The following is a 25,946-nucleotide window of genomic DNA, read 5'->3' as shown; positions in this document are numbered from 1 at the left end:
AGAGTTTATGGTGTCATGATTGCATAAGTTGCTCTGGGCAGAGTCAGGGCATCCTTTCCAGTAAGCAGGCACAGAGTGGGTCGAGAGAGGTGGAGGTGGCACCGTGCCCGGCTGGACCGTATGGCAAGAACTGTCTATTTTGCAGGACAACGGAAAATGGATGAACAGCCTGGATGAGCAGATCATGTCCTGGGCAACCTCCCGCCCAGAGGTTAGTGCCATGGGTGATGGGTTGGAAAGAGCCCCAAAGAGGCCCCACATCTAATAGCCTCTGTTGTCCCTTAGGACTGGCACCTTGGGGGGAAATGTGATGTGTGCCTCTGGGGAGCCGGAAGGCACGGGCAGCTGGCAGAGGCTGGAAGGAACGTCCTGGTGCCCGTCTTGGCCCCCTCCTTCTCACAAGCACAACAGGTAACCCTCAGGAGTTTTCAGGCACTCCCCACCCCCCACCCACCCCGATAGACCCATCCCGAGGTTCCCCCGGAGAGAGCAGAGCAGGGCCAGACGAGGCAGACAGACTCCCGCAGGTCTGAGGCTCTGGAGGGAGGGGAGCCTGAGCAGAGAGAGGGAGAGGGAGAGAGTGCTGGGCTTTGCATTTATTCGGATGCAGATTTTTGCTGCCTTAAGAAACGAGTTTTCTTACCCCAGGTCGTTTGTGGCCAAAACTGCACATTTGTCATTCAAGCAAATGGTACAGTTTTGGCCTGCGGAGAAGGCAGCTACGGCCGGCTGGGACAAGGAAATTCCGACGATCTTCACGTGCTCACCGTCATTTCAGCTTTGCAGGGTACGTTTTAATATTTTGGCACTGAGGATTTGGTCAGCGTCACATATTCGACCAAGTGACCTCATGAAGGGCTCCATCCCGCAAACTGGGCGCCGGATTGTTTCCAGAGCCCAGAGATGGGCAGCCCCACGATAGAGTCCAACATGGCACCAACAGTCCGGAAATAAGTTCCCCGAGTCCCTTCTAGGCTCCCTGGCAGAGCCTGCGGCCGACCATCTCTGGGCAAGCAGGGCCTGGCTAAGGTTGGCATTTGCCACAGCCCTTGCCAGGGGGCAGAGGGTGGCCTGGTCCAGCTGGAGAGGAACCCAGAAGGGGCACCGCAGGGCCTCAGGATTTCCAGGGGAAGGGTCCGGGGGTGGTGGTGGTAGCAGTGGACGGAACAATTAACGTTGCCTTTGCTCTTCCGCTTACGTGAAGGTTTTGTGGTCACCCAGCTGGTGACGTCTTGCGGTTCTGATGGACATTCCATGGCTTTGACGGAGAGCGGGGAAGTTTTCAGCTGGGGAGACGGAGATTATGGCAAACTGGGACACGGAAACAGCGACCGGCAGCGCCGGCCAAGGCAGATAGAAGCTTTGCAAGGAGAGGAAGTGGTCCAGGTACAGCAAAGGGGCCCAAGACTGCATCCCTCATCGGCTCAACGGTTTTGGAAAGAGTTGGGGGCTCTTGGCTCTGAATTCAGGCCAGGGGATTAAAAGTCCAAAATTGTAGCTGGCTTGAAAAACCTCCCACTGATGAGTGGCTGCTGTCTCCTTCTCCTCCTCCAGATGTCCTGTGGCTTCAAGCATTCGGCCGTGGTGACTGCAGATGGCAAACTCTTTACTTTTGGGAACGGCGACTACGGGCGGCTGGGCTTGGGGAACACCTCCAACAAGAAGCTCCCCGAGAGGGTGACGGCGCTGGAGGGCTACCAGATTGGAGAGGTTGGGTTTCCTTCTTTAGAAACGTGGCGGGAAATTCAGCTGGAGCTACCTCCAGAGTTTTAGCCCCGCAGCTGGCCAGCGAGTCCTGCGGCCGTGGGGGCTCTTCAGCAGACGCTTCGCTCTCTCTTAACGTCAGGTGGCCTGTGGACTCAATCACACCATCGTCGTATCTACCGACGGTTCCATGGTTTGGGCTTTCGGGGACGGAGACTACGGGAAGCTGGGCCTGGGAAATTCAACAGCTAAGTCCTCCCCACAGGTGAGCCCCACCACAGCAGTAGCCCCTCCCACCCCTCTCGGTCACCTGGCAGGTTTGCTCAGAAATGGGCTTCCCCAAGAGAGTCTGTCCCCGGGGTGAGATCCTGGGGGGGAGGGGGGGGGCTTCAAAGTCTCCCTCCCTGCTGGCTGTCATGAGAGCTGAAAGGGGGATTAGTTCAAGGGGGGGGGGGGAGAGGAGGTGGTTGTATTGCAGCATTCCTGAATTGTTCATCAGGGGAAAAAACACGGAGTCTCTGCCAATGTTTTCTATTATCCATGTGCAAATCGCACTGCGTCCCCAGCACAGTCTGGCCTCCTGAACAGAAATAAGAATGAAAACGAAGTGAATGCTATTTCCATGGCTGTGAAGGCTTCTCTCTCTCTCTCTCTCTCTCGTGCTGTCCATTCCCTTCTCTCTCTCTCTCTCTCTCTCTCTCTCTCTCTCTCTCTCTCTCTCTCTCTCTCCCTCCCTCCCTCTCCCTCTCTCTCTCACAGAAAGTAGACATTCTTTGTGGCATAGGAATCAAAAAGGTCGCCTGTGGCACCCAGTTCTCCGTGGCTTTGACGAAGGACGGGCACATCTACACTTTTGGGCAAGGTGAGTCCAGCCAAAGCGCCCCCAGCGCTCGGCCTTTGGGTGCGGGAGGAGACCTGGCAAGAAGCAGGCCGGTGCTGGCCCCGGGGGCTTCCTGCGGCTCCCTCAGGGCTCTCCTTCATTCCAGACCGGCTGATTGGCCTGCCGGAAGGACGAGCCCGAAACCACAACCGGCCCCAGCAGGTCCCGGCCCTCTCGGGGGTCTTCGTGGAAGACGTCGCTGTGGGAGCAGAGCACACCCTGGCCCTCTCCTCTGCCGGAGACGTCTACGCCTGGGGCAGCAATTCGGAAGGCCAGGTGCGCACGGGACGCGCGAAGGGGGAGACGGGAAAGTGTGGTGTCAGAGTCTGGCCAGGTGCCCGGTTGAGGCCGCTCTGGCTGAGCGTTTCCTTCTCTGAATCTAGCTGGGGTTGGGCCACACCAACCACATCCGGGAGCCCACCCTGGTCACCGGGCTGCAAGGGAAGAACTTCCGGCAGATCTCCGCTGGGCGATGTCACAGCGCTGCCTGGACCGCCCCGCCCGTCCCCCCTCGAGCGCCAGGTACAAGGGCTGGGGGGGAAGGGGGGCTGCGCTCTTCAGCCAATCTACCCCCCAGGAGGCAGCTGTCTCTGCCAGGACACACGTTGGGCCAGCCTCACTCCTGTTGCCCACAGCAGCAACCCATGGCTCACACATCAGTTCCCATCTGCCTTGAAGCAGCTTCCCCTCCCCCAAGAGCAAAGGCTTTTCTGCTGGGGAGGGGGGCTGTGGGCGGAGGGTGGTGCCCCTCCCCTCCTGCCTTGGACCTTGTGGCGGCCGTTGCGAGAGGACCAGGGGCCGCCCAGGTTGGGGGGGGGGGTCTGGGGCTGACAGCCTCTTCCCCTCTGCAGGGGTGTCGGTACCGCTGCAGCTGGGCTTGCCGGACGCCATTCCTCCCCAGTACGGGGCCCTGAAGGAAGTGAGCATCCACACCGTCCGAGCCAGACTCCGGCTGCTCTACCACTTCTCTGACCTCCTGTACTCCTCCTGGAGGTTGCTCAACCTCAGTCCCAACAACCAGGTGAGGCCCCTGCCTCTGCCCCCTCCCCCAGCCCCCCATGCACACCCCCTCCCAGGAAACCTGCTCAGGGATTTTACAGCCTCACGGAGGGGGGCAAGGGGGGGCAGCATCAGCTGTGGCTTTGGCAGCTCCCCTGGGCAAGGAGTCGCCTCTGAGCTGGGTGGCCATCTGGAAGGGCCAGACCCAGGTGGGGGAAGGGGCCTTTGGGGGGGGAGGGAGGGAGGTCAGTCTGGCCCTTGAAGGAAGAAAAAGGGCCTGCTTTCTGAAGTGGCAGAGAACCCCACTCCTTTTCTGCCCCTGGCGGGAGGGGGTGGTGGAGGCTGACCTTTGAGCCCAGCCTTGCAGTGGTGGCCCCCTTTCAGAGCCCCCTCCCCTCTTGCCCTCGAGGGGCTCCGTCTCGGGTAGAGCTCTCGGCCTCCCTCTTGTTACAGAGCAGCACATCCCACTACAATGCCGGCACTTGGGGGATTGTCCAAGGGCAGCTGAGGCCACTGCTGGCGCCCCGAGTCTACACGCTGCCCATGGTGCGTTCCATTGGGAAGACGATGGTCCAGGGCAAGAACTACGGACCCCAGATCACGGTCAAGAGGATCTCCACCAGGTCAGCCTTCAGGCCCCGGGAAGCGGGTGTGGCCGTGCGCGCTCTGGGTGGCCGACCTCTCCTCCCTCTCTTCCCAAGGGGCCGGAAGTGCAAGCCCATCCTGGTACAGATCGCCAGGCAGGTGGTCAAGCTGAACGCCTCCGATCTTCGGCTGCCCTCTCGGGCCTGGAAGGTGAAGCTGGTGGGCGAAGGCGCTGACGATGCCGGGGGCGTCTTCGACGACACCATCACAGAGATGTGCCAGGTGAGGCAGGATTCCAGGATGCCAGCTGGCATCGCTTCCCTTTCAAGCCCGGCCCAGCTAGATAGCAGGCACTTCCCTCCCCCTACTCCCCCTCCTAGCCAAAGTGGAGGGGACGGGTCACATCTTTGCTCTCACCAATTAAAACTCTGGAGTAGGCAGAGCACGTAAATATATTGTTGTGGGCCGGGACCAAAGCATACAGAGCAATGCCAGCGGCCGGTACTTGAGCCAGCTCTGAAGCTGCCCCCAGGGCGGCTGGTGTGCTTCCCCCACACTAATGGAAGGTCCACCCAGCGCAGTCCAGCATCTGGGCAGCCGGCAGTCAGCAAAGCCAACTTGGGAAAAAGGATATAAAACATTTGCTAAAGTTTTTGTAGCTTTTTACCGCCACATGCCGGGTTCCTAAAGGCCAGTTGAGCGTTGGGAGACTGGAGGGAGGGAGACTTCGCGAGGGCTGCTCTGCGTCCTCACACGATTGCTGGACTTGCTTTTGGGAGCCATTTAATCATTCAGAAACCCCTTTTCCCCTTTCATTCGTAAGGAACTTGAAACTGGGATTGTAGACCTGCTGATTCCTTCCCCAAACGCAACAGCCGAAGTCGGCTACAACAGGGACCGGTAAGTTAGCTGGCTGCCCTCTGAAAGACACGGGGGCTCCTCTGACCACTTCCAGGCGAGGGGGGGGGGGATTTAGGGAGCCTGTTTTGGAGTTTGTGTTCCTTTGGAAGGTGGGCCAGGAGTGGGCAGGTTGGTCCCCAGCCATTTGCCACCAGCCCCTGCTGAGCCCAGCCCCTCCCCACTTTTCTGTCTTCCCGCCGGCTGCCCAGGGAGGGAAAGGGGCCCAGCCATTGGCAGCCAGTCCCGTCTCCTGGCTCTTCCTTGGCTCTGTGCACCGGAAGCTTCTCCCTGGGGGTTGGGGATCTGGTCTGGGCCAACGGCAGCCTCGCGTCTTGCCAGGCTTCTCTTGAACCCCTCGGCCTGCCTGGAGGAGCACCTGACGCAGTTCAAGTTCCTGGGCATCCTGATGGGCGTGGCCATCCGCACCAAGAAGCCCCTGGACCTCCACCTGGCCCCGCTGGCCTGGAAGCAGCTCTGCTGCATCCCACTGGCCCTGGAGGACCTGGAGGAGGTGGACCTGCTCTACGTGCAGACGCTGAACAGCATTCTTCACATTGAAGACAGCGGCATCACCGAGGAGAACTTCCATGAGGTGAGAGGAGCCCCCAGGCTGCTGGCCACGGCCGGGCCCAGCTATGGCCATCGCTTTCCTGGCAGGGCAAGATTGCCCTGCGGCTCTTGCCAGTTGAACTCCTTGGGGGGAGGGTCTCCAGAAGGGGCTTTTCCTAGGGGTGGTTGGGGGGATCCGTCCGTGTAAAAGGCAGTGACATAAAGGAGCCAAAGTGCAACCCAAGGACACCACCGCTTGATTTCCTTCCTGCTAGATGATTCCTCTAGATTCCTTTATTGGCCAGAGTGCCGATGGCAAAATGGTGCCCATCATCCCCGGTGGGAACAGCATCCCCCTCACTTTCTCAAACCGGAAGGAGTACGTGGAAAGAGCCATCGAGTACCGGCTGCATGAAATGGATCGCCAGGTAAAGCTCAGAGGCGTCTCTGCTTTGCTTTGGGGCCGTCCTGGGTGCCCCCTGAAGGGTCACTTTGCCCTCCTGCGGGACAAGCTGCACCACCTTCTTGACGTCATGGAAGGAACGTGGTTTATAGGCTCCACCCCCGAGATGGAAATATTTATCCCGGTTCCCAGTTTGTCCCCAAGGACGGGTTGTTCCTCCTGCCTGTTTGCGTGAGGATTTCTTCGTGGCCGCTGAGCGTCTGCTCGCCTTGCAGGTGGCCGCCGTCCGGGAAGGGATGTCCTGGATCGTGCCAGTGCCTCTGCTGTCCCTGCTGACGGCCAAGCAGCTGGAGCAGATGGTTTGCGGGATGCCCGAGATCTCGGTAGACGTGCTGAAGAAGGTGGTGCGCTACCGCGAGGTGGACGAGCAGCACCAGCTGATCCAGTGGTTCTGGCACACGCTGGAAGAGTTCTCGAACGAGGAGCGGGTCCTTTTCATGAGGTTTGTGTCCGGAAGATCTCGCCTGCCAGCGAACACGGCGGATATTTCTCAGCGGTTCCAAATCATGAAGGTCGATAGGGTAAGATGGCGCTTCTCCCCTCCCGGTTACTCTGCTGCCTGATCAGCAAGACCAGGGGTCCCTGACACGGCCATTAGTCCGTTTCCTGGGCAGCCGAGCAGACCCCAAGGCTCTCTGGCTTTCAAGGAGGGGCTTTTAAGTAGGGCTCTACAGCTAAGGCCACACCTGGGGAGAGGAGGGGGAGCCCAGCAAGCTGAGCAGGCAGGACTCGGGAGGGGGAGGGGGAGAGGATGAAGCTCAGCCAAAGGGCTCCAGCAGAATTGCACAGGTCTGGAGCAAATGCTGTGCCCCCCCGCACCCAAAAGCGGGGTGGGATCAACCAGCTTGTTGAACAGGGAACCCTGAGCTTCTCCAAAGGCCCACTAACATTCCCCTACCTGCCTCGTGAGGTCCAGGAGGTTTGGGGGGACCCCTCCATTGACCAGTGCGCCCCCCCCCCGCCTGGCCAGCCTAACCTGCCCCCCTCCCTCCCGCTCTTCTCCCCACCAGCCTTACGACAGCTTGCCTACCTCACAGACTTGCTTCTTTCAACTGCGTCTCCCACCCTACTCCAGTCAGTTCGTCATGGCGGAGCGGCTGCGCTATGCAATCAACAATTGCAGGTCGATCGATATGGACAATTATATGCTGTCCCGAAACGTGGACAATGCTGAGGGCTCCGACACGGACTATTAACTGTGGACAAAATCCCCCCCCCCCCATCTGTCTATCTCTCTCTCCTCTCTCTCTCTCTCTCTCTCTCTCTCTCTCTCTCTCTATCTCTATCTATCTATCTGTCTGTCTGTCTGTCTGTCTGTCTATATCTCTCTCTCTCTCAAAGAATGCCCACACCGGATTTCAGTGGTGACATGGTTTTACGGTAAAGATAGATGTTTTAGGAATATAAACAGTGGCCACCTTTTTAGTTACTCTAAATGTAACAAAATTTAGATGTGTTTATTTTTTGTGACTGTAAGCAGAAAAATGCAAAAAAAGTGAGATCAGTAAAGTTTTCCCCTTCCCCCCCTTTTTTGTTCACTTTTGATAAGTTTGCATGGAGCCTTTCTGGTGCACTTTGTTGGGAGCCTTGTTTCCCAGTGAATCTGAAGAGCTGTACATTGTGTATAATTGCTCATTAGAAAGGACAGTTTTACATGAATATCATATATTTATTTTTGTTTTAATTTGAAATGCCTGTGCAGGGTTCCTTATTCAAATAAAGCAGATTCAAGAAACAAATAGTTCTCTTCTCTATCATCGGGCCTCTGATGCTTATCCTTTTTGTCTGCCTGACACTTTTATTTTTCTTGTTTGTTTTCAATTTCTTCGTTTCTGAGTTTGCTCTTTCTTGGTTTTGCTCACAATTTCCAAAATGAAATTGACGTTCCCAAGCAGTTAGGAAGGGAGGGAGGGAGGGAGGGAAGGAAGGAAGGAAGGTTTTATGTACAATGAATAATTTAGAGAACTACACCCACACATGGAAAAACTAAGTCGGTGTGAGTTGAGATATAAAATTCTTGGATTTAAGTTGTGTTAAAAATCTAGCATGTTTAACTAAAGAAGTACCTGAGCAAAAGGAAAGATGGTTTGTACAAATATTGTCCTTTAATTTAGAAGCTCCATGTCACAAAATATTCACTGAAAGTTTGAGAAATGGAAGAGAGCAGAAGGGTGCATCAAGTGGTCCACTAAAAGGACAGCCTCAATTTTTGTTAGCAACAGCCCCTTTGCTACATCCATGGCAGGTTGGAGTAGAATTAACTTCCAGTAGCCCTGTTTTACGTCTCTCTCGCAATGCGCACAGAATCTCAATCTACAAACAGAAAGAACAGAGCAGGCCCCCACCCCAAGCGTGGCTCCTTGTGTGGCTAATGCCACAGCATTCTCTTTAAGCCTCTTTCCAAGGCCCAGCCGCCTGGCCGCTTGTCCGGAATCATGTCTGCGCTTCTTTCCGCACGGAGAGTCAGGGACGGGCGCGTCTTCTGGAGTCGCTGCACCCCAGCAGCTGTTATGTTTCTGCAAAAGTCCACATGCAGAGTTTTTAGGGAGTCGGCATGGAGAGCAACCGCTTCCAGGGTCCGGTCAGTAATCAGGACGCAGTTCTCCAACTGGAGAGTCCGGAGGCCAGGGCAGCTTTTGAGAAGCAGCACCACGGAATCGTCTGTGACGTGGCCGCATCCAGACAGCTTCAGAGACAGCAAGCTGGGGGACCTGAAAGTGGGAGCACGGAGGGTTAGAAGGGGGTGGGTGGGATTTGGCCGCTTGAATGGAAAGCCAGCCCTGCAGTCTCTTCCTTCACCCGGACTTCAGCTCAATTCACAGGCACAGGCAGATACCATGGCTTGTAAGGATGGTTTGGATCTTGCCAAGCCAAAAGCGGCCATACCTGGCTGGAGAGGGAAGGTAAAGCCTGAACTGAGGATAAGAAGTCAGTCTACGCTCAGCACCTGGGAAGCTTTTCATGCTTAGCAAGAACTACAAATGGCTGCATTGTCTTTGGAGCACATTTTCCAATGAAGCCGAGAGAGAGAGAGAGATTGGCAGATCTGCTTCCTGTCCTCCTGGAGTCATTTCTCCTCCTTCAGGCTATCCAGGATTTTTAGCTACGTCTAAAGACTCTAAACCATAAACCAAGCTAAGCGGTTGTGTCGAGGCTCACTCACTAAGGTAGTCTTCAAGAAAGAGGAGTAGAGTTTACAATTTCATTTTTTGATCCATGGTGTCTTTCTATTGTCCCCAGTACTTGTACTGGGCTTAGTTTAATGGCAGTGGTCAGCTTTTAAAAATACAATTAATGAAATGTTGAAAAATTACAACTGCTTTGATGCTTGTAAACTCCTTTTGACAAAAAATAGTTTTCATTCCAACCCAGAACGAACACAAGTGTCACAAAGAAGATTGAGAGCTTCAGGGTTAACCATGGTGGGTGGGTGGGCTGCTGTCCTTTTGTTCAGACCAGTGAAAGAGTTACACGTTGCGTTCCCAAAGTGAGGGAGCAGGAGGAGAAGGGGATAAAAATCACATGTCTCCAGCTAGGGGACTAAGAGCCTCTGCTGAAAATACGCTTGGAATGCCTGAGCCCGGAGCAGCAGTTGGTGGCACAAAATGCACTGCGATTAGGACACACAGAACAAGCTTGCTTGAAAACTGAAGTGCTCGGTTTTTTGCTTTTAACAATCCTTGGGGAGGGGAGCATTGGGGACCTTCCTGGGACGCAGAAGCAGTTAAGGGGTGCGTGTAAACAAAACTGCTTTCTCCTCATTTCTTGGGGGGGAGGGGGGCATCCAAAGCCATTCCCACAAGCAGGGCGTAATGTAGGCTACACCCGCCTAGCAAGCAATATTTTTTCTTACCTGTCAGAAACCTGGAGTAAAAAGTCATTCACGAGAGTTTTGTGTAGGCTGCAGATGTTCCTCTGAAGCTCGTTCTTCATCCACTCCTCCACGTTGCACACCTGGACTTGGCTGGAATGCCAACAGATGGAGAGGTGGCGCAAGGCCGGTCCCAGGACAAAATTCTCCTTGGTCAGTTCGGCCGGCGAGTGGAAGTGGAGCAGAGGCCACAGCGAGGGGTCCTGGAAGACCCACAACAGCTGGCGACACGTCTGGGCCAACCTCTTCCTGCTGTTTTTGTCCAGGAAGGAGAAGAGGTGCAGGAGGCATTCCCAGTTCAGCTCCGTCAAACGCATTGCCCTCGGGTGCCTGTGGCGCAAAGGCTGCAGGCAAGGCACACAGGGCGCTGGGCTTAATCAGCTTCCAAAGGCTCCGGATCCCTTGCACAAATATGGTGTGGAATGGAAGCTATTTTTGGCTGCCAGCTGGGAGAAGTTTCAAAAAAGGACAAGGCACCAGCCTCCCTCTCGTCTCCCTGTGGAGGGACTCCAGCGGCAGCCACACGGCCTCCTTTCAGCCACTCCGGGCTTAGAAGGGCCACTTCTACGGAGAACCTGTCGGCTTCAGCTCAGGTCAACGGGCCCCGCCCAGAACCCAATTCTAGGTCAGAGAGCCCCATCTACAGGGACAGGGAAAGGGCCCCCATTTGGCGTGCTGGGGACAAGAAACAGGAGTTGGAGGTTGCAACCCAAGAGGCTGCTGGGCTTCAGTGCTCCCACCCTGGGCAGCTGTCACCAGCAGGTGCAGCACAAGGCGTGGGACAGAGCAGGAAGACCCCCTGGGCCCTCGGTTGCCAGACTTGCCCTGAGACGGCATAAAAGGCCTCCCGGCAAGTCCTCTTTGGCACCCACTGGGAGCAGCCGGTTGCCCCTCGGCTAGCGATGCTGCAGGAAAAAGCGCACCCCTGACCCATTCCCGGAGGAGCTACCCACAGCTGAGGGCTCTTGGCGCTCTTGGGGGGTGGGGACTGCATTTTCTCTCCTGGGTCGGTAGGGGGCAGTCTGGCTTTCGGCCTCCTTATCCCCTAACCCTAGAGCAGCCCAAATGCCCAGCAAAGAAGCTCTGAAAGAGTGATGGGTCAAGCCTGCCCTCAGCTGTGGAAAGGCAGCTCAAATCACAGCTGGCTCAGCTCTGACCTCCAACAAAGCCGCCATGCCCCCATTCCCCAGCTGCTGCTCTTGAGAGCGAGTGCCAGCCTCCCTGCCCCCACCAAGGCAAGGCTCCCCCACCCATCCACCCCAGCCCAGAGAAGCCTTCAGAGGTAACGTGGAGAGGAATATATTTTAGGAGCATTTCAATCCTGGTCAAGATCACCAACAAATGCGCTGAAGACAACCACTCACCAAACGTATACATGGAAGTTAAATGGCCAACAAAGAAGCCTCTGGGCTGCACAGGAGCCCCAAAACGCAACACCCACTGGAACCGGAGAGTGCAGAGCGAGCACAAAGCCAGCCTCCTCCTGCTCCTCCATGGGGCCTTCTGGGGCCCCAAACTTCTGCAATGCCAACGTCCAACAGAAGAGGCGGCAGGAGGGCCCGGCTGCAGGAGCCCTTCAGGTGACGAGAGCCGTGGTGGGCAGGGAGGGGGAGGCCAGCATCTCCATGGCCCTATGCCTATTCCTGCCAAGGCCCCCTGTGGGGACAGCACAGCTGGCGCGGCCGTGAAAAAGTCCCCACCCGAGGGCAAAAATCCGACACGGTTTCTGGCTGGGCTGCTTCAACGCGGAGCAAAACCCAGCCGCTCAACCAATCTCCACCAGGAAGAGGAATCCATTGTGTTGCCACAACCTGCAGATTCCTCCGCCTGTTGGCAAAGGGAGAAGGGCCCCCCTTGTCTGCTGGGGGAAGGGTGGCAATGCAGCCCGGGAAGGGGAGGGGGCAGGGGCCACCTACACTGCCAAGGCAGGCCAGACCTTCTGCCTCTGAGCAGTGCAGCTCCTAACAGGGAGGCTCGGGAGAGCTGAGTGCGAGTGAAGCACTGGGCTAACCCGGAGGAGGAAACCTGGCATCCCTACAGCCTCCTCCTTGCACAGGGCTACCCATTCTCTCTGTGGGCACACAGAGGGGGGCAGAGGAGGCCCCAGGGGCAAGCAGAGAAGAAGCTGAGCTGCTTCCCCAACTGGCAGTAAGAGAGCGCCCCCTGGTGGGAAGACGACTGCACTCCGGCCAAACAAAGAACTCAGGAAAAGGGTCTGATTGATTGCAATGATAAACCTGGGAATGGGATGTCGCCACTGACTCACAAAACGGAATCCAGCTTGGATGTTGTGAATCTGGGCTTCCTTTCTCCTGGACCACCTAATTTTGTTTACAGCGGGGGGGGGGGGGGGCAGCAAGACTTCCAGGGAGTCCCTACAGCTCTTCCGTCATTCCGCAGCTCTGGCTCCGTCAGCCTGGGCACTGCTGGAACCACCGCCTGCCTCTCAGGCCCTGAGCTTTCACGCCAGGGGAGGGGAGGGCATGCTCCTCCAGGCAGGGCCAGCCACGTCTTCCTCCTTGGTGGGGAGGGGGGCATGTTCCTCTTCAGCTACTGGCATATTCTACCTCCCCCCCCCCATGTCCCTTTCTGTCTCCCCTCCTTCAATCGAAGAGTTCTGCAGAACTCAAAAGTTTACACGTTTGGCTGATTGGAACAAATGCCACTGGGGACCTTCCTTCTGTCCCTGGGGGGAAACCAGCCTTAAAAAGCCAGCCACTTCCATGCAGGAGGCTCAAGACAAACGCAGCCTGGAAAGTCGTCTCCTGCATCTTCTCTTCCGAAGTTTCTCCCCTTCAGAGGCCCAAATGGCAGTTTCTGCGAGAAAAGCGGGGGACACTCTGCTTCTCCTCTTCTTCCAAATAATCTCAAGCCAGGAGGTCAGAGAGTGACCGTCGCCAAGGGAGTCTGGACACTGCGCTAACAAAATGAGTAGCCGATCCCAGAATTCTGATTTTTGGTACCTTAATTGCAGCAGAATAGTAATTTTCTGTATTCGTATAAAGGATTTTTTAAAAAAGAGTTTCTATTACAAACAATGCAGCCATCTACTGAAGTACAATCTACAGACTAAAAAAACAGCCTTCGGAGAAACAAAAATAGCAGCAGTTACATGGCCTGTTTAATGCAGCCCCCTTCAGCCCCTTAGAGAAAGACGGGGGCATCCCAAAGTCTGTGCCTGCATCCCGGTTGTGCCGGGGGGGGAGGGGGGGTCAAGTCCTTGATCCTGGGAGACCCACTGAAGCCCCAGCCGGCCTTTCCTAGCTCCTCAAAAGGATTCAAGTTTCCCTCGTGGGATTGTGCCTTTAGAAACAAACCAGAACATGGAGACAGGAAAGTCAAACATAAACGTTGCTCTTGAAACTATGTATAAAATCTGAGTTTAAGCAGCACATCAGGATCTGCTGAGGTTTTGCCTTTTTTTCCCGGTATAACTAACCACAAAGTTAGCTTGTGTCCATTTTTTAATAAGTCAAATGCTACTACCGACAATGTAATAAAACTAGAACCCACAAAAATTTTTTTTTGAAAAGTGCACAATGAAATCAAGAGTCTCGGATCAAGTATCTGTGGAGAACTGGAAATGTTTTGTCCATTGGACTTGATATGCACAGGGCAGAGAGAGGCCTTAAAGTTTCTCGGATCCAGACTTCGCCTGCCGGTCAACGTAGAAGAGGATGTAGGCCTTGGCTTTCGAGACCGTCTCCTCCTCCGTCAGCGTCACCGTGCTGTCGTTGAAGTGGAACCAGCGCCCTTCGTGAGTCGCATATGCCGTGTAATGCCCAGAACCGACCCTGAAATGCCAGCACCCAAGAGGTGAGAGGGAGGCCCCTGGGGCTGAGTCCAGATCAAGCGGGCGGCCAGGCAAAGGCTGCTCACTTCGGCCTCTGCACAAGGTGGCTGCTTGCGCCAAGCCCTCCCTCCCACCCCACAAGTAATCAAGGCTCCCACTGGTGGTTGGTTGAGCCCCGGTCAGTTTATTGCCACCGGTTCACAGAGAAAGCCAACCAAGGCAGCCACTCTGGGAAGGGAAGGGAGGCCACAAGGGAAGCCACACCAGTTCTCGGCTGCCCTGCGAGGCCTTGGGAACAACTCGTGGGGCTGATGCTTCCGTCTGCCCACCTCCCCGTCAGGTGTCAATGCATGCCGGGATTTCACAAGTCCAGCCCCCAACCCAGATCCTTCCAAGTACTCACCCTGACCCATGGTGCACAACCACAGCCGCGAGGTCATAGAGGCAACTGTCTGGGCCGCTGTTTTCCGGCTGCACAGGGAGGAGCGAGGGCGGGGGAGGAAGCCAAAGAAACTGAGTGTCCTGAAGCTTCGGCCTGTCCACTCCCTCCTCTTCCCGGCCATGGGCGCCTTACCTCCAGCAAGTAGCACTTCATGTCCAGGCCGCGCAGAGGGAACTCGACAAAGGTGTCCACCTTGTTCCTCAGGTAGGCCGTCCAGTGAAAGCGTTTCAGGTGCAGGCACAGCACCTGCACATTAAAGGGACACAAAAGCACAGAAACCCATTATTTCTGTGAGAAAGTAAAACAATTTCACAATAGCAGCAGTTATTGAATATACTTCTATACCCTTTCCTATTAAATCTCAAAGCAGCACACAAAAACTTACAGACACCCCAACGAAAGCAGTGGAGTGAATGTCCTTTAGATGCCAAGATGTTCATTCACAGGTTTTATGGGACACCGCCTGAAAGCTCGCTCAAGAAACGGCTTTCCTGCCGCAGTCCCTCCACAACCTTCGCTAGGAGACATTATTGAGAAACTGCAGCTTTTCTTCCTCTACAAAAGACACCCCACAATGTTTATCAAGTGGAGCTCACTTTGGGCAGCTTCTGCATCCAGAACTTCTTGGTGGACTTCTGTTTCTTCTTACATTTGTGACACATGTAGAGCTCCGAGTCATCAAGTTCTTCCAGGTCGGTGAAGCTACGGAGACAATCTGGAGCAGCGAAGAGGGCGAGTGAGTCCCTGCCCTTCCCGTGGCTCTTCCAGGAAAAGGAAGGAGGGACGGCCCCAGAGACCGGAGAGCCGCTTAAAGAGAACCTACCCCGCAAGGTGCAGATTGGTCCATTCTCTTGGTTCTTGTTACGCTTATTCCGGAACTGGCTTGGAATATCTAGCGAGAGGTCTAGAAAAGCGAAGAAGGTCTCGTGAAAAGTCTAGAAAAGACTCTGGTGTGATCAAAGAGACAAAGGGAAGCGATCCTTGAATACTTTCGAGCTGGCATATTTTTAAGCCCTTTACCTAGGAATGGGTCAAACTTTCTGGATTCAGTTCCACATATCAAGCAGTTGACTTCATTCTGAAGGACGCCTCCGAAGATCGTTGTGACAACGGTAGAAGTGCCATTCCTGAAGAAAAGGGGGAGGGGGGGGAAGCATCAGGACAGCGGGCTCCTCACAGTGGCCTCTGCCCCGAATGCCCAATTATTCTATGACTGTTCGGGCACTTCACCTTTGCATGAAAGCACCCTCAGGGAGGGAGAGGAGGTTGGAGACGTGTGCTAAGACACCTTCCTCCTCCTCCTCCTCCTCAGTCAGGCCGCCCACACATGTTGCCCTCCATCACCGAGGTGCCTCTGTTTGGCGGGGAGGCAACCACAGCCACCCACTGAAAGTGGCCCCAGCCACAAAGCCACCAAAGGACTCAGACTTACACGCAGCATCTGCTGCCGGCAGTGAGACCGGGGTTCTCTGGGAGAAGTGCTGGGTGAGCAGCACCGTTGAAGCCCCCCTGCAGTTCCAGGTGCAGGTGGTCCAAGAGGTAACGCATGAACTCGTGGGCATCTTGTTGCTGGTACCCCCTTAACATAAACAAATCCAGGAATCGATCGACTGACCACCAATTCTTATGCGCGCTGCGCACAGGGAAGGTGAAAGGGCCCAGCTCCTGAGTGACGCAGGAGGCCGTTTCTTCAATCCTCCGACCACATGGAAGGTTTCTAAAGCCCTTCTGGGGAAGTCCTGGGCTAGTCAATGGAAGACTCTTTCCAAGGTGCAAACTCCAGGGCACTGTGGGAGAGACCCGTGTGCCTGAATGCACGTGTGCAGGGTGGGGACACCCTCGGTGTTTGTGTGGCTGTGTGAAGAGAGCTTCTCAGGAAACCCAAGAAGCACAAAAGCTTCTCCAGACCGGCTGGGATGCTCAGCACCCTCAGCCTCAAAAGTCTCCTGAGCCGCTCTCAGCGCTGCTCCTTCCCTTTGGGGGAGAGCAAAGGCTCCCGGCACACAGAGGGGACCCGCCTGGAGGCCAAGCCGCCCCCCAAAGGAGGCTGGGGCAAAGCTGCTCCTCCAAAGAGGCAGGCGTACCTGAAGTTGGGCATGATTTTCCACACAACGTAAAAGAGGGATTCGGGGCTGAAGGCGGTTTGACTTCCTTGCCACAAAGCACAGAGGGTCTTCCGGAATTCCTCCACCAGGGAACTGCCGAAGGAAAGCCACTTTTATTCTCAGAAAGGAAGCAAGCTCCAGATGAACCCTCTCCCTCCTCCATTACTGGACAACTGACCACCAAGGAGTTTTTTTTCCCTCTCTCATTCAGTCATTTTAGAGACCACTTTGGCCAAACCCCGCAGCCTTCTTGGCAAGGTCTTTCTGATTGCCTCCTTCCTAGGGCTGAGAGATAGTGACCGGCCCAAGCTCATAGCTTCATGCCCAAGGCAGGATTAGAACTCAGGCTCCTGGTTTGTAACCTGATGCTTTAACCACTACATCTAACTATCTCTCAGCATGCAACCAGGATGCCGCTTGTTCCATAACAGAGGCCTCTTTCTCCGCTAGTCACTTAAACCCCGCTTGCTCCTTCCGGCTACAGACGCAACCGGGACCCTCTGCTCCCAGGGGGCTCAAGCACTCACACGCCGTTATCTCCTTGGCTCCGCGTGTGGTACGTCCGCCGGCCTGCAGTCTTCCCGTTCCGAAGTTCCACCGCTGGCAGCTCTTTGAAGTAACAGCAGAACTCTGGAATGTTACTGTGGGGAGAAGGAGAGATCAGCCAGAGGTGCCGGAAGGGCCACTTGGCCACCCAGCAGTCGCTTCACCATCCGTGCTTTAAATGCGCAGGTGGCCGTCCCGCTTACGACTGCCCTGGAAAGGAGCCTGCATGGCAGGAATCGCCGTGCCAGACGGAGGCCAAAGAAAGGCTCTGGCATGGACAGGTCCGCAGGAAGGAGCTCTCTCGGGGGACACGGGGGTCTCAGTGCACATCCCCAAGTGCTCCTCAGGGGAAGAGCCCCATTCCCAAATGAAGGGTACCTGAGGGACTGAAGGATGGCATTCATGAAACACGTGTTCCCCAAGTTCCGAAGACCTGTTGCGCACAAGCTTGCGGGGCTCCCCTGCGAACCAGGAAGATCCCCGTGAGTGGACAGACAATAACCCCCCCACACACACACTTTTTTCAACCTCCTTCTAAAGAGATGTTACACCATGACACAAAACAGACTCCTTAGCCAACTTCTAAAATATGTAGGTAAGTCTTTCATTAATGTTAGTCAATTACAGAGAATTTAGAGCACAGAAAATGATAATTCAAACTTTAGATTGTTCGTTACATACCGGACACCACACAAAATCAATCAGCACATTCCCATGCCCCCCCCCCCCACTGGATACACTGCCAGCCCTTCTGCTGGGGACTGTAGGAAGGAGCCCCAGCGATGGGCTCCAGATGGCTGTGTGTCTGATGGAGGCCTGGACCCTGCACAGTCGGGGTCTCCCTGCCTTCACTTAGGACGAGGCCACACATAACGTCTAGGCTGAATTAAAGGGCAACTCATTACCTGGCCAAAAGTGGATTATTCAGAATCGTTGGCATTCAAAATTGGGCACCGAGTGCTGCCAACGCTGAAAACTTCACTCGGGTGGCCAATTAAATGTTAAATCCAACGATGTTTTTTGGGAAAGGATCTTCACTGATCCAGGAGATTTGCTCCAAAGCTACTCCTTCAAAGTCCAGGGCAGACAGAACAAAAAACAAAAAACACACACTTACATTTACTTTTAATAACTTGCTGTTTACCGAGGCACTTTCAAGAAGTTTTCTTTTCCTATGTCGGTCTACTGTAAAACCTGAGCTGTGGAAGAGAATAAACAGGCGATTTAAGACATGTTGAACAATACAAAGAGAGAAAACAAAGCTAGTTACAATATATAACACTTAAGGCAGGGAGGGTTAAATGTGTTTTATAATAAAGAAATGTTTTTCAATGGCCTATTACTCCTGGAATGTCCTTTGACCCACAGAGAGATTTCTCCTTGTAGTTTCAAAACAAATTTCTGAATATGTTAAAGAACCACCTCAAGCCCGGTTTTATTTTCAGTTATCAGATTATACCTTCATTAATCTGATGGCCACAGTAAAGTATAACCTAAAGCCTTTGATCTAAAATAACTTTTTTTAAAAATTAGATTTACCCTTCTCCCACAAGGCCCCATCTCTGGGCCTAGAAGGGCCATTTCAAGCACCAGGACTCATCTCACCCAAGCCCCCACCCAGAACCTCACGAAGCTCCTCTCTATTCCACCGAGGAGAAGCTCAGCTCGGCATTCCCTGTGGGCAGAGGCCCAACTCACAGACAGGAACAGCTGCCAGAAAGCAACCGCTGCCTCCATTCGTTTCAGGGAGGCTTCCGAGGACTCTCCTCCCATGAAAACTGGATCCCAAAGCATGCAGACCCTTCCCAAGGAGAGGCTGCTCAAAAGGAAGCCCCCGTCCCCCTTCAGACAAAGAGAGGGGCTTACTTTTCCAAGTTCTGTAGATGCTCCCGGACTTTCTGCACCAGGCCTAGCTTGGTATCGTTTACTACGAAGTCATCACAGCGATAACTGTGGAGAAAACGTAGAGCAATCAAAGAACGACCACCACCGGCTCCCTGGCAAACCTGAGGCTGCTGAACTGCGAATTAAGAGGCGGCAGTGAAGAGGACCGGAAGGCAAAGGTCCCCTACAGCCTCCTTCAAGGGGGACGAGGCACAAAATGCTGAAAGAGTGGAAGGAAACCCCAACTGTGGAGGTGTCACTACCCACCCTCTTCCTCCAGACACCGAGCAGGGCTTCCCCAAATCCCAAATTCTTTTCCAACCAATTCTGTGATTCCTGGCCAAGCTCAGTCTGCAAAGATCCTGCGTGGTCTTTCTGCCAATCTAATCCTTTCAGGACCCAAATTGCTCCTTCCTCTCAAACCGCCCTCACTGGCAGGTCGCTCATCTGGACTCGGCTTCTACCTCCACATTACGGCCAAAGTAGTAACTGGAGCCATAAGCTGACTGGCTGGCTGGATGCAGCAATTGAGGCACTGCAGAAGCTGCTTGTGGTGAGCAAGGAAAAGCCAGTGGAGGAAAACCAACCAAGATTATGGGATGTGGACAAGAGGCAGAATGTTCTCCCGATAATAACAAGCGCTCCTGGTTTTTCCTGGTTACTGGCAAGTGTTTTCCTTCTTACTTTGTTTTAGCAATGCTTTTTAGACTGGCATCTTTTGATTCCTAATTGCAGCCTAAATTAAAGTCTGCCATAATACTCTGGAGACCAAATACTTTGTAGAGAAAAATGAAATGTATGCAAGAACCCTGTTAAGGCAGTTGAACTTTGCAGGCTTTAGTTCACAGAGGCAAAGTAAGGCGCTACTTCAGCAACTGCGGTGAAGACATCGTCCATGCCAAGAGCAAGAAGCAGCCTCAGCAACGAAGGAACCATCCAAGGTGCCCTCAGCTGCAAAAACCAAGGCTCAGTTGCTCATTTTAGAAGCCTGGAACACTTAAGAAGCAAGGGGAGAGAAGGAGGGGGGGGGCAGTTCTTCAACATACGGGGAATTCCTCTCTTTGCCAGGTTTCCTGAAAGTGGAACTTCTGCCCTCTTCTCTTTAGGTTTGGTAAACCACCATTTTCTGTTTTAGCCAAACTATAAATGAAGTTTCTTCTGCAAAGCAGGATCAGACACTGATTTGAACTGAGCTGCTACCTTCCCCTCAAAGGCTCTCTCTGTCAAACTGACCTTCAGAAAGAAAGCTTGCCAAAAACCTTTTTGGCAAAAAAGAAAGAAAGAAAGCTTGCTTGGATGGGCATTTGGGGCCCAGGTTTAAACAAAATAGAATCCCCATATGAAGAAGTACAGAATTGGGCCAAAATGTTTCTTAATCCAAGTGACACTTAAAATGACTTGCCAAGAGGTTCAAATAAGCATACAAAGGAGGAGGAACAAGGAGAGGAGGAGAGGAGAGAGCCGGGAGCCTCTTCAGCCTCCTCCCACAATGGGGCAACCCTCTCAATCTCCACCCCCACCCCCAATATCAGTGGGGCGGCTACTGACTTACCAGTAGGTGCTGTAACTACTACAATCCATGCACACCAAGTGCTGAACCTTTTCTTGCTTGTCTGCTTTCTTGTGGTTCATTGAAGAAACTTGAGCATCTTCATAATGCTTCTTGGCGTGGCCGTTTACATACCTTAAAGGATCAAGAAAGAAACCAAAGTGGGATTTTGGAAGCCTTCTCCCCAAAAGGGCCTGCTTTTTCTAACTTGTGAACTAGCTGGAGAGGAAATTTGCATTGGCTCCTGTTTAATATTGTCCAATTTCTTTCAGTACGACTCAGCAGGTATTGAAAAAGAGTTTCCAAACGCCTGAAGGGTGCGTAAATGGTGCCGAGACTGGAAGGGTTCCTCTGTCAGTTTTGTTGGGTTTATATTCCTGCTGCTGGTCCAAACAAAAGGAATTTCAAATATTTCGAGGAAAGCCAATCAGATGCTTTTACCTCCCCTGCCGTTTTAGATGGCAATGCCAAATACCTTTGCCCCGAGGAGCATGCAAAATGGATGGGTGTTTTTCAGCAGCTGCAGGTGTCTGTCCTACAGCAAAAGCAGGGCTGCCTCATGGGAACTGGGGACAGATGGCTCTTCCTTGACCATTAGACACTTCTACCAAATATGGGCAGCCATGGGCTTTAAATACGACTGCACCTCATCCTTCTATACCAGACAACTCTGAAGCGAGGGCCGTAACTACAGTTGGAATCTTGGCCAGCCTTCCCCAGATGTGTTCCTGATCCAACCTGCAGTTGAGCCCATACAGACGTGGAAGGACAGCTGGTCTACACCAAAGTCCTTCTCAAGAAGTGGGGAGACTGTGAAAGCAGCACCCCCGGGAGAGGAGCCCGGGTCCCGCACTCACCTTCCACAGTGGACGCTTGAGCAAGTCAGGCAGATCCAGGGACTTTTGTTGGAGCGGCAGACTGTTGGGGTAAGAAGAAATCAGACAAAAGTCAGTCACACAAGGTGACATTTCTGCTTCAGAAAACTAAGGGAGAAAAAAGGATCTTAGTAAGAATCACGCTGCGTGGACTTTAATATTCAGTAATTATATAAGCAGGAAGGTGGGATATAAAAGTTTTTCCATATGAAATATTTTCAGTTGCATACTCCCCTCTCTCATCATGTTTTAGCCACTTGGATTTGATGTATTTAATGCTCGGTCCTATGTTCAAAATAAATAAAACCAACCACATTATCAGCAGTGCAATCCAGTTATAGTGGGTGGATTATGAGTTATTTAGGAAGCTAAACTGAGGAATCAAAGCGATCACCGTACCAGATTTACCAGTGGAATCCCAGTCACCATTGACCCACCAGAGCATAGACAAAGCGGAAGGACCTTATGCCTCATTATGATACCAACAACTGCAGAGCATGAGGAAGATTAATGCACAGCTAACTGGGCAACCAATATATCGGAAGGACAGAGGGAAAAAGCAGCCTTTCGCCCAACACCACAGCCCTTTGGCTACCCTCCACCTGGGCAAGGCAGACACGGTTCATGGAACATTGGCTAAATTTCACTAAATCCCAAAACAAAACACTTTGAACGGCTGGAACCACCTTGTCTCCTTAAAGTCCTTGTCTCTCCAGCAGTGCAGATCTCTGATGTTAATGGCGATTTGTCAGTTCTTATATATCACCAAACTGCAGTTAAGCTCCATTAACTTGGTGTGCTGGAAAAAGATATGACGGACAGCCCTTTTCACAGATGGCCAATTGGTCTTAATTAGAGAACCTAGCGCAATATTCTCCAAGGCCATAGGGATCCTCTGTGGCAGTTAAGGTTTTCTAAGTCTAAGAACAGCATCAAGTACTTGTCTAGGAGGGATGTGGTGAAAAATAAAATCTGTGATGGTGTAAGGAAGCCTGGAGTCACATCCTCCTTTTCGGCAACTTCCTGTTAACTGAGTAATTCAGAAAGTATATTTTCTATTGCGTAATAGAACAGAAACAATGCCACAGTTTCTACAAGACTCTGAAGTGCCCAAATGCCCTTCGTGAAGTGCCCCTATGATGTGCAACTCTCCTTTAAAAAGTGAAAACATGCGGTTGTCATGAACTGCTCCCTCCAGGGAGGCCTCTGCAGCCGGAGGGCAGAAGCGGCAATTCTGAACCAGCCAAAGCAAAACTGCTGGCTTCAAACTCCGATACCCGATGCAGAATTCCCACCGGCTGTGGTGACCCATTCCCTCTCTTCAGAGTTTGGCTACTCAACCTTTGGACTCGTCCTGATATCTCAAGCCCTGCCCTTCACTTAGCCATCCCCAAAGCTCTGTTTGGTTTTTCCTGCTGGGCAAACAAGAGGGCACAAAAACTGGTGGCAGCAACAACTATAACCCTCACTCTGGGTTGTGCGGGCACACACCAAGAAAGGAAGTATGTGCCACTTCCTTGTGCCAGGCCTCTCAAGCATTACCCCAAGAACAAAAGACTGAGCCGGACAAGCACAGCCCCTACTACAACATGCCCTGCCTTGTGCCCCGCCACCAATGCCACTTCTGCTTCAAGAGGCGGCATGGAGTGTCAAGCCAGGGTGAAATTGCACACCCCTAGGTGAATGGTGTGGCCTATTCACCCACCAGGAGATGCAATCCCAGCTAGGAATGAATCCAGGGTCCAGGGCCTGGGAAAAACACTCCATCTCCTCCCAAGCTTCTCTTTCACTTGCTCCTCACCTGCCTCTTTTGCCCTGGAAAGGAGGAAGACCCTGCAGGGTTAGCCAAATTATGGGCAGGTTCTCTGCAACATTAATAGCTGCCAAGAGAGCAATTAAGGTCAATGTGTAACCAAATGAGGGCTGCATTCATCCACCTTGTAAAGGAGCCAGGACAAAGGTGAAGGTCAGGTGCTTTCTTATACCAAATAGAAGGCATTAAGAAGGCATCCTGAAAACAGTTTAACCTTTGTGGCCAAAAGATTTTACGTATGAAACAGCGGAAAGAAATGCCTTTCCAAAATCTTTGACGGAGAAGGAACTGGGCTCTCTCTGTGGTGCCTAAGTCCTCTAACTTTCATCAGTGAAAAATACCTGCAGCTATTGAGGAGACGAACTTAAGAAAGACCATCAATCTCCAGAACTGAGGCCACCATCAGCCTACACAGTAACTGTAGATTTTCTTTCTTTGCTATAGGGATACAAACACAAGGACACCATAGCAGCTTCCATGACTACTTTTTTGTAGTTTTGTAAATGAAGGCTGCAACTCTGACCTAAATATGGAATCTCTCTCAGCCAGCAGGATGGAAAGGGGATTTACACTTTCATCTCTGTGGGTAGAAGCACCTGGGTGGCCTTTGCCAAGCTGGGAAGCTCTGCAGGTCTGGCCCGACTAGTTGGCACTGGCGTGGAAGGCAGAGGGAAGTACCCTACTGGAGGGGCGGATTACAGAAAGGCCAAGAAGGGGGCAGCGGCAGTACGGCTGCCAAGAAAACCCCATGGATGTCCATAAAGTCACCCACAGAGGCTTACTTTTAAAAAAAAAAAACATATTTACATTAAAAGCTCATTTCCACAATATCCTGCAGTGGACCACTCATCACGCCTGGGCCAGGCAAAAGTTAATTGACTTGGAAGACCGCAAACTAGGTTACAAGACAGACAAGTCTTAAGTTACTTCAATGGACATCATCCTAGCCAGCAATGGGATCATTTAAATCCATCTGTTAACATTTTTTCCAGTGTAGCAAAACCACTCCAAGGCCTTGACATTTATACAGCAGCGACAAGTTTTTTTTTTTAAAAAAACATAAATTATAATGCAATTCAGCTTCTCCACATTAGAAAAACATCCTTGTATTGTTTGTCATCAGAGCAAGAAAAACATCCAGGAATTTCACTCGCCGAATTCCTTCCTTGCGGAACAAATGAGAAGAGTTGTGAAATTTCACTTGAAAACTCCCTAAACAGAAGGGAATATAGGAAGTTTATTTGTTCTGGCCCAGAATGTCACGGCCTTATACTACAAAACCACTCAAAGCATCACTGAAAGGATGCAAACTATTCAACAATTGTTTAGACAGTCCAAAATCCTGGATTTTATCTAAATCTTGATTATGCAATTTTTATGATGTAGATCTTAATAAGCATTCTCAAAGTTGATGGGGCCAGGATATTAAGAATGTATTACTTATTCATTACTTGCCTTAATCGCAAGGAACTTTAGGCAGTATAAGGGATATAAAAAATAGAAACAAAATACATCACACAACTGAAATGGGCTGATTCTTTTCGCCCTAAGGCTGATTTCTAACAGACAACTATTATTGGCACAAACGTTTGCTCCGACACATTTGCTACCATGATCTTAACGCGAAACATAAACTATGAATTGGTCAAGCTGTGCTTTACGGCTCTCCCTTACAAAATCCACCAGCTGACAGGCCTTGGCTTTAATTCGTTTTCTTGGGGAGAGGCTGCCCTCCGGGATCTGCAAGGGAGAAGGGAGAGCCTGACTCAGAGACCCTCTGCCTGCTTTTAAAGTCTGGGACTTCTAAGCCACCCAAAAGGGAGGAGGGGGAGGAGGCTGCAGGTGCCCTTTGCCTTCCAAGGCGGCCGAGGAAGAAACCAAATCAAGGAAGGGGAAACATCCAAGTGGGCCCAGAGAGAAAGGAAGGAGGGGCAGCACCGGCAGACAAAGGAACCCCCCCCCAATTGCATGAGCCTCTTCCTTTACCCAGGAGGGGCCGGAGGGGGAGCAGCTGCCGGGGGGGGAGGGGTCCAGCAGGGGGAGCCCCAACTACGGGGCCCCTTTTAAGAGCCGACGCCGCCCGAGGGGCCACAGCCACATCGCCCCCCCGGCCGGGCTCAGGCGGGAGGCAGAAGGCCGGGCTGGAGCCCCTTCAGGTCCCCCCGCCCGTCCGCCCGCCCTCACCCCGGGACACCTTGGGCCAGGCCCCTCCCCCCCCTCAGACCGGCCCACCTCACAGGGAGGTTGTGGTTGGGGGGGAGGGGCTGCCCTTCCCTCAGAGGAAGCTCCGTGGGCGGCAGAGGCCAACGGCGTCCGAGGCTCCCCGGGCGGGCACTGCAGGGACTCCCACCGCCTCCCCTCTGCTTCGGCCGGGGGCTTCTGGGAGCCGCGGTCCTCGCGGCAGAGCCAGGCCGGAGACCCCCGGAGGGCCCTTTATGACAGCGCCGCCCCCTCGGAGCACGAGGCGGCCCGGAGGCCCCGCGGGCGGGGATGATGGGCGCGGGAGTCGCACTCACCGCTGCAGCACCAGGAGGAAGGCGAGCCCTGCGGGAACTTGGCCGAGTCCGGCGCGAGGCAGACGCTGCCGCCCAGGTGAGGGCACTCCATGGCGGCGCCGCCGATGCCCGCCGGCCTCCTCCGCTCCTCGCCCCGCGAGCACCGCACGCACGCACGCACGCGACGCACGACGACGACGCACCGCGCCTGCGCCTCCCGCCGGGTTTTCCCAACGCAACGGCCAAAGGACACGCCCCCACGCGCGGCGCCTCCCTTCCGGCCGCGGCCGATCCTCCCGCCGGGTTTTCCGCCCGCCCTCCCGCCCCCGACGGCCTGGATCCTCGAGGGGAGGGGGCGAAGAGGGCGGAGTCGCTTCCGGCTGCGGAGTGAAGGCGAAGGGCGGCCGACACCTCAGCGCCCCCCGCAGCCGCGGGTCCCCACCCCGTCCCTGCCCCGCATCGCTCAGCCTTCGCTCGGGCGCCGGAATTGCGG

General features: G+C 53.6%; 3 protein-coding genes across 4 annotated transcripts in view; 1 reads left to right on the top strand and 2 right to left on the bottom strand.

Annotated features, from left to right (window-relative positions):
* The window catches only part of HERC1 (HECT and RLD domain containing E3 ubiquitin protein ligase family member 1), a 49,787-nt gene extending 41,968 nt beyond the window's left edge, over positions 1-7,819 (top strand). The window contains exons 62-78 of the mRNA XM_081964533.1: positions 146-211; positions 286-411; positions 649-787; positions 1,205-1,386; positions 1,555-1,710; positions 1,847-1,969; positions 2,464-2,566; positions 2,691-2,860; positions 2,968-3,106; positions 3,436-3,605; positions 4,037-4,206; positions 4,285-4,450; positions 4,992-5,068; positions 5,408-5,660; positions 5,893-6,045; positions 6,296-6,601; positions 7,091-7,819. Coding sequence (XP_081820659.1) covers positions 146-211; positions 286-411; positions 649-787; positions 1,205-1,386; positions 1,555-1,710; positions 1,847-1,969; positions 2,464-2,566; positions 2,691-2,860; positions 2,968-3,106; positions 3,436-3,605; positions 4,037-4,206; positions 4,285-4,450; positions 4,992-5,068; positions 5,408-5,660; positions 5,893-6,045; positions 6,296-6,601; positions 7,091-7,276 — 2,685 coding nt within the window. The 3' untranslated portion in view covers positions 7,277-7,819. The remainder of the gene's footprint in view (positions 1-145; positions 212-285; positions 412-648; positions 788-1,204; positions 1,387-1,554; positions 1,711-1,846; positions 1,970-2,463; positions 2,567-2,690; positions 2,861-2,967; positions 3,107-3,435; positions 3,606-4,036; positions 4,207-4,284; positions 4,451-4,991; positions 5,069-5,407; positions 5,661-5,892; positions 6,046-6,295; positions 6,602-7,090) is intronic.
* A 344-nt stretch (positions 7,820-8,163) lies between these two features.
* On the bottom strand, positions 8,164-11,127 carry FBXL22 (F-box and leucine rich repeat protein 22). The gene is made up of 2 exons (XM_081964534.1): positions 9,934-11,127; positions 8,164-8,791 (listed from the first exon to the last, which is right to left on the bottom strand). Exons 1-2 carry the CDS (start codon positions 10,266-10,268, stop codon positions 8,449-8,451), a joined length of 678 nt encoding a protein of 225 aa, XP_081820660.1. The 5' UTR covers positions 10,269-11,127; the 3' UTR covers positions 8,164-8,448.
* Positions 11,128-13,402: 2,275 nt separating this feature from the next.
* Positions 13,403-25,946, bottom strand: part of USP3 (ubiquitin specific peptidase 3) — a 34,304-nt gene continuing 21,760 nt past the window's right edge. Inside the window, exons 1-15 of one of the 2 annotated variants that reach the window (XM_081964800.1) lie at positions 25,475-25,708; positions 21,128-21,188; positions 20,274-20,405; positions 18,704-18,787; positions 17,955-18,036; positions 17,216-17,298; positions 16,819-16,932; positions 16,271-16,384; positions 15,619-15,765; positions 15,207-15,313; positions 15,010-15,090; positions 14,783-14,901; positions 14,319-14,432; positions 14,148-14,215; positions 13,403-13,745 (exon numbers count right to left, since the gene is read on the bottom strand). In XM_081964800.1, coding sequence (XP_081820926.1) covers positions 13,580-13,745; positions 14,148-14,215; positions 14,319-14,432; positions 14,783-14,901; positions 15,010-15,090; positions 15,207-15,313; positions 15,619-15,765; positions 16,271-16,384; positions 16,819-16,932; positions 17,216-17,298; positions 17,955-18,036; positions 18,704-18,787; positions 20,274-20,405; positions 21,128-21,188; positions 25,475-25,565 — 1,563 coding nt within the window. In that variant the 5' untranslated portion in view covers positions 25,566-25,708 and the 3' untranslated portion in view covers positions 13,403-13,579. Of the gene's footprint in view, positions 13,746-14,147; positions 14,216-14,318; positions 14,433-14,782; positions 14,902-15,009; positions 15,091-15,206; positions 15,314-15,618; positions 15,766-16,270; positions 16,385-16,818; positions 16,933-17,215; positions 17,299-17,954; positions 18,037-18,703; positions 18,788-20,273; positions 20,406-21,127; positions 21,189-25,474; positions 25,709-25,946 lie in introns of those variants that run through there. The other variant, XM_081964801.1, reaches the window with a different exon arrangement.

This window comes from Natrix helvetica (assembly GCF_964273705.1).
Source record: "Natrix helvetica genome assembly, chromosome: 12".
In the NCBI taxonomy this organism is placed as follows: Eukaryota; Metazoa; Chordata; class Lepidosauria; order Squamata; family Natricidae; genus Natrix; species Natrix helvetica.
Note: the sequence above shows the minus strand (reverse complement) of the source record. Positions and strands in the feature narration are given on the sequence as shown.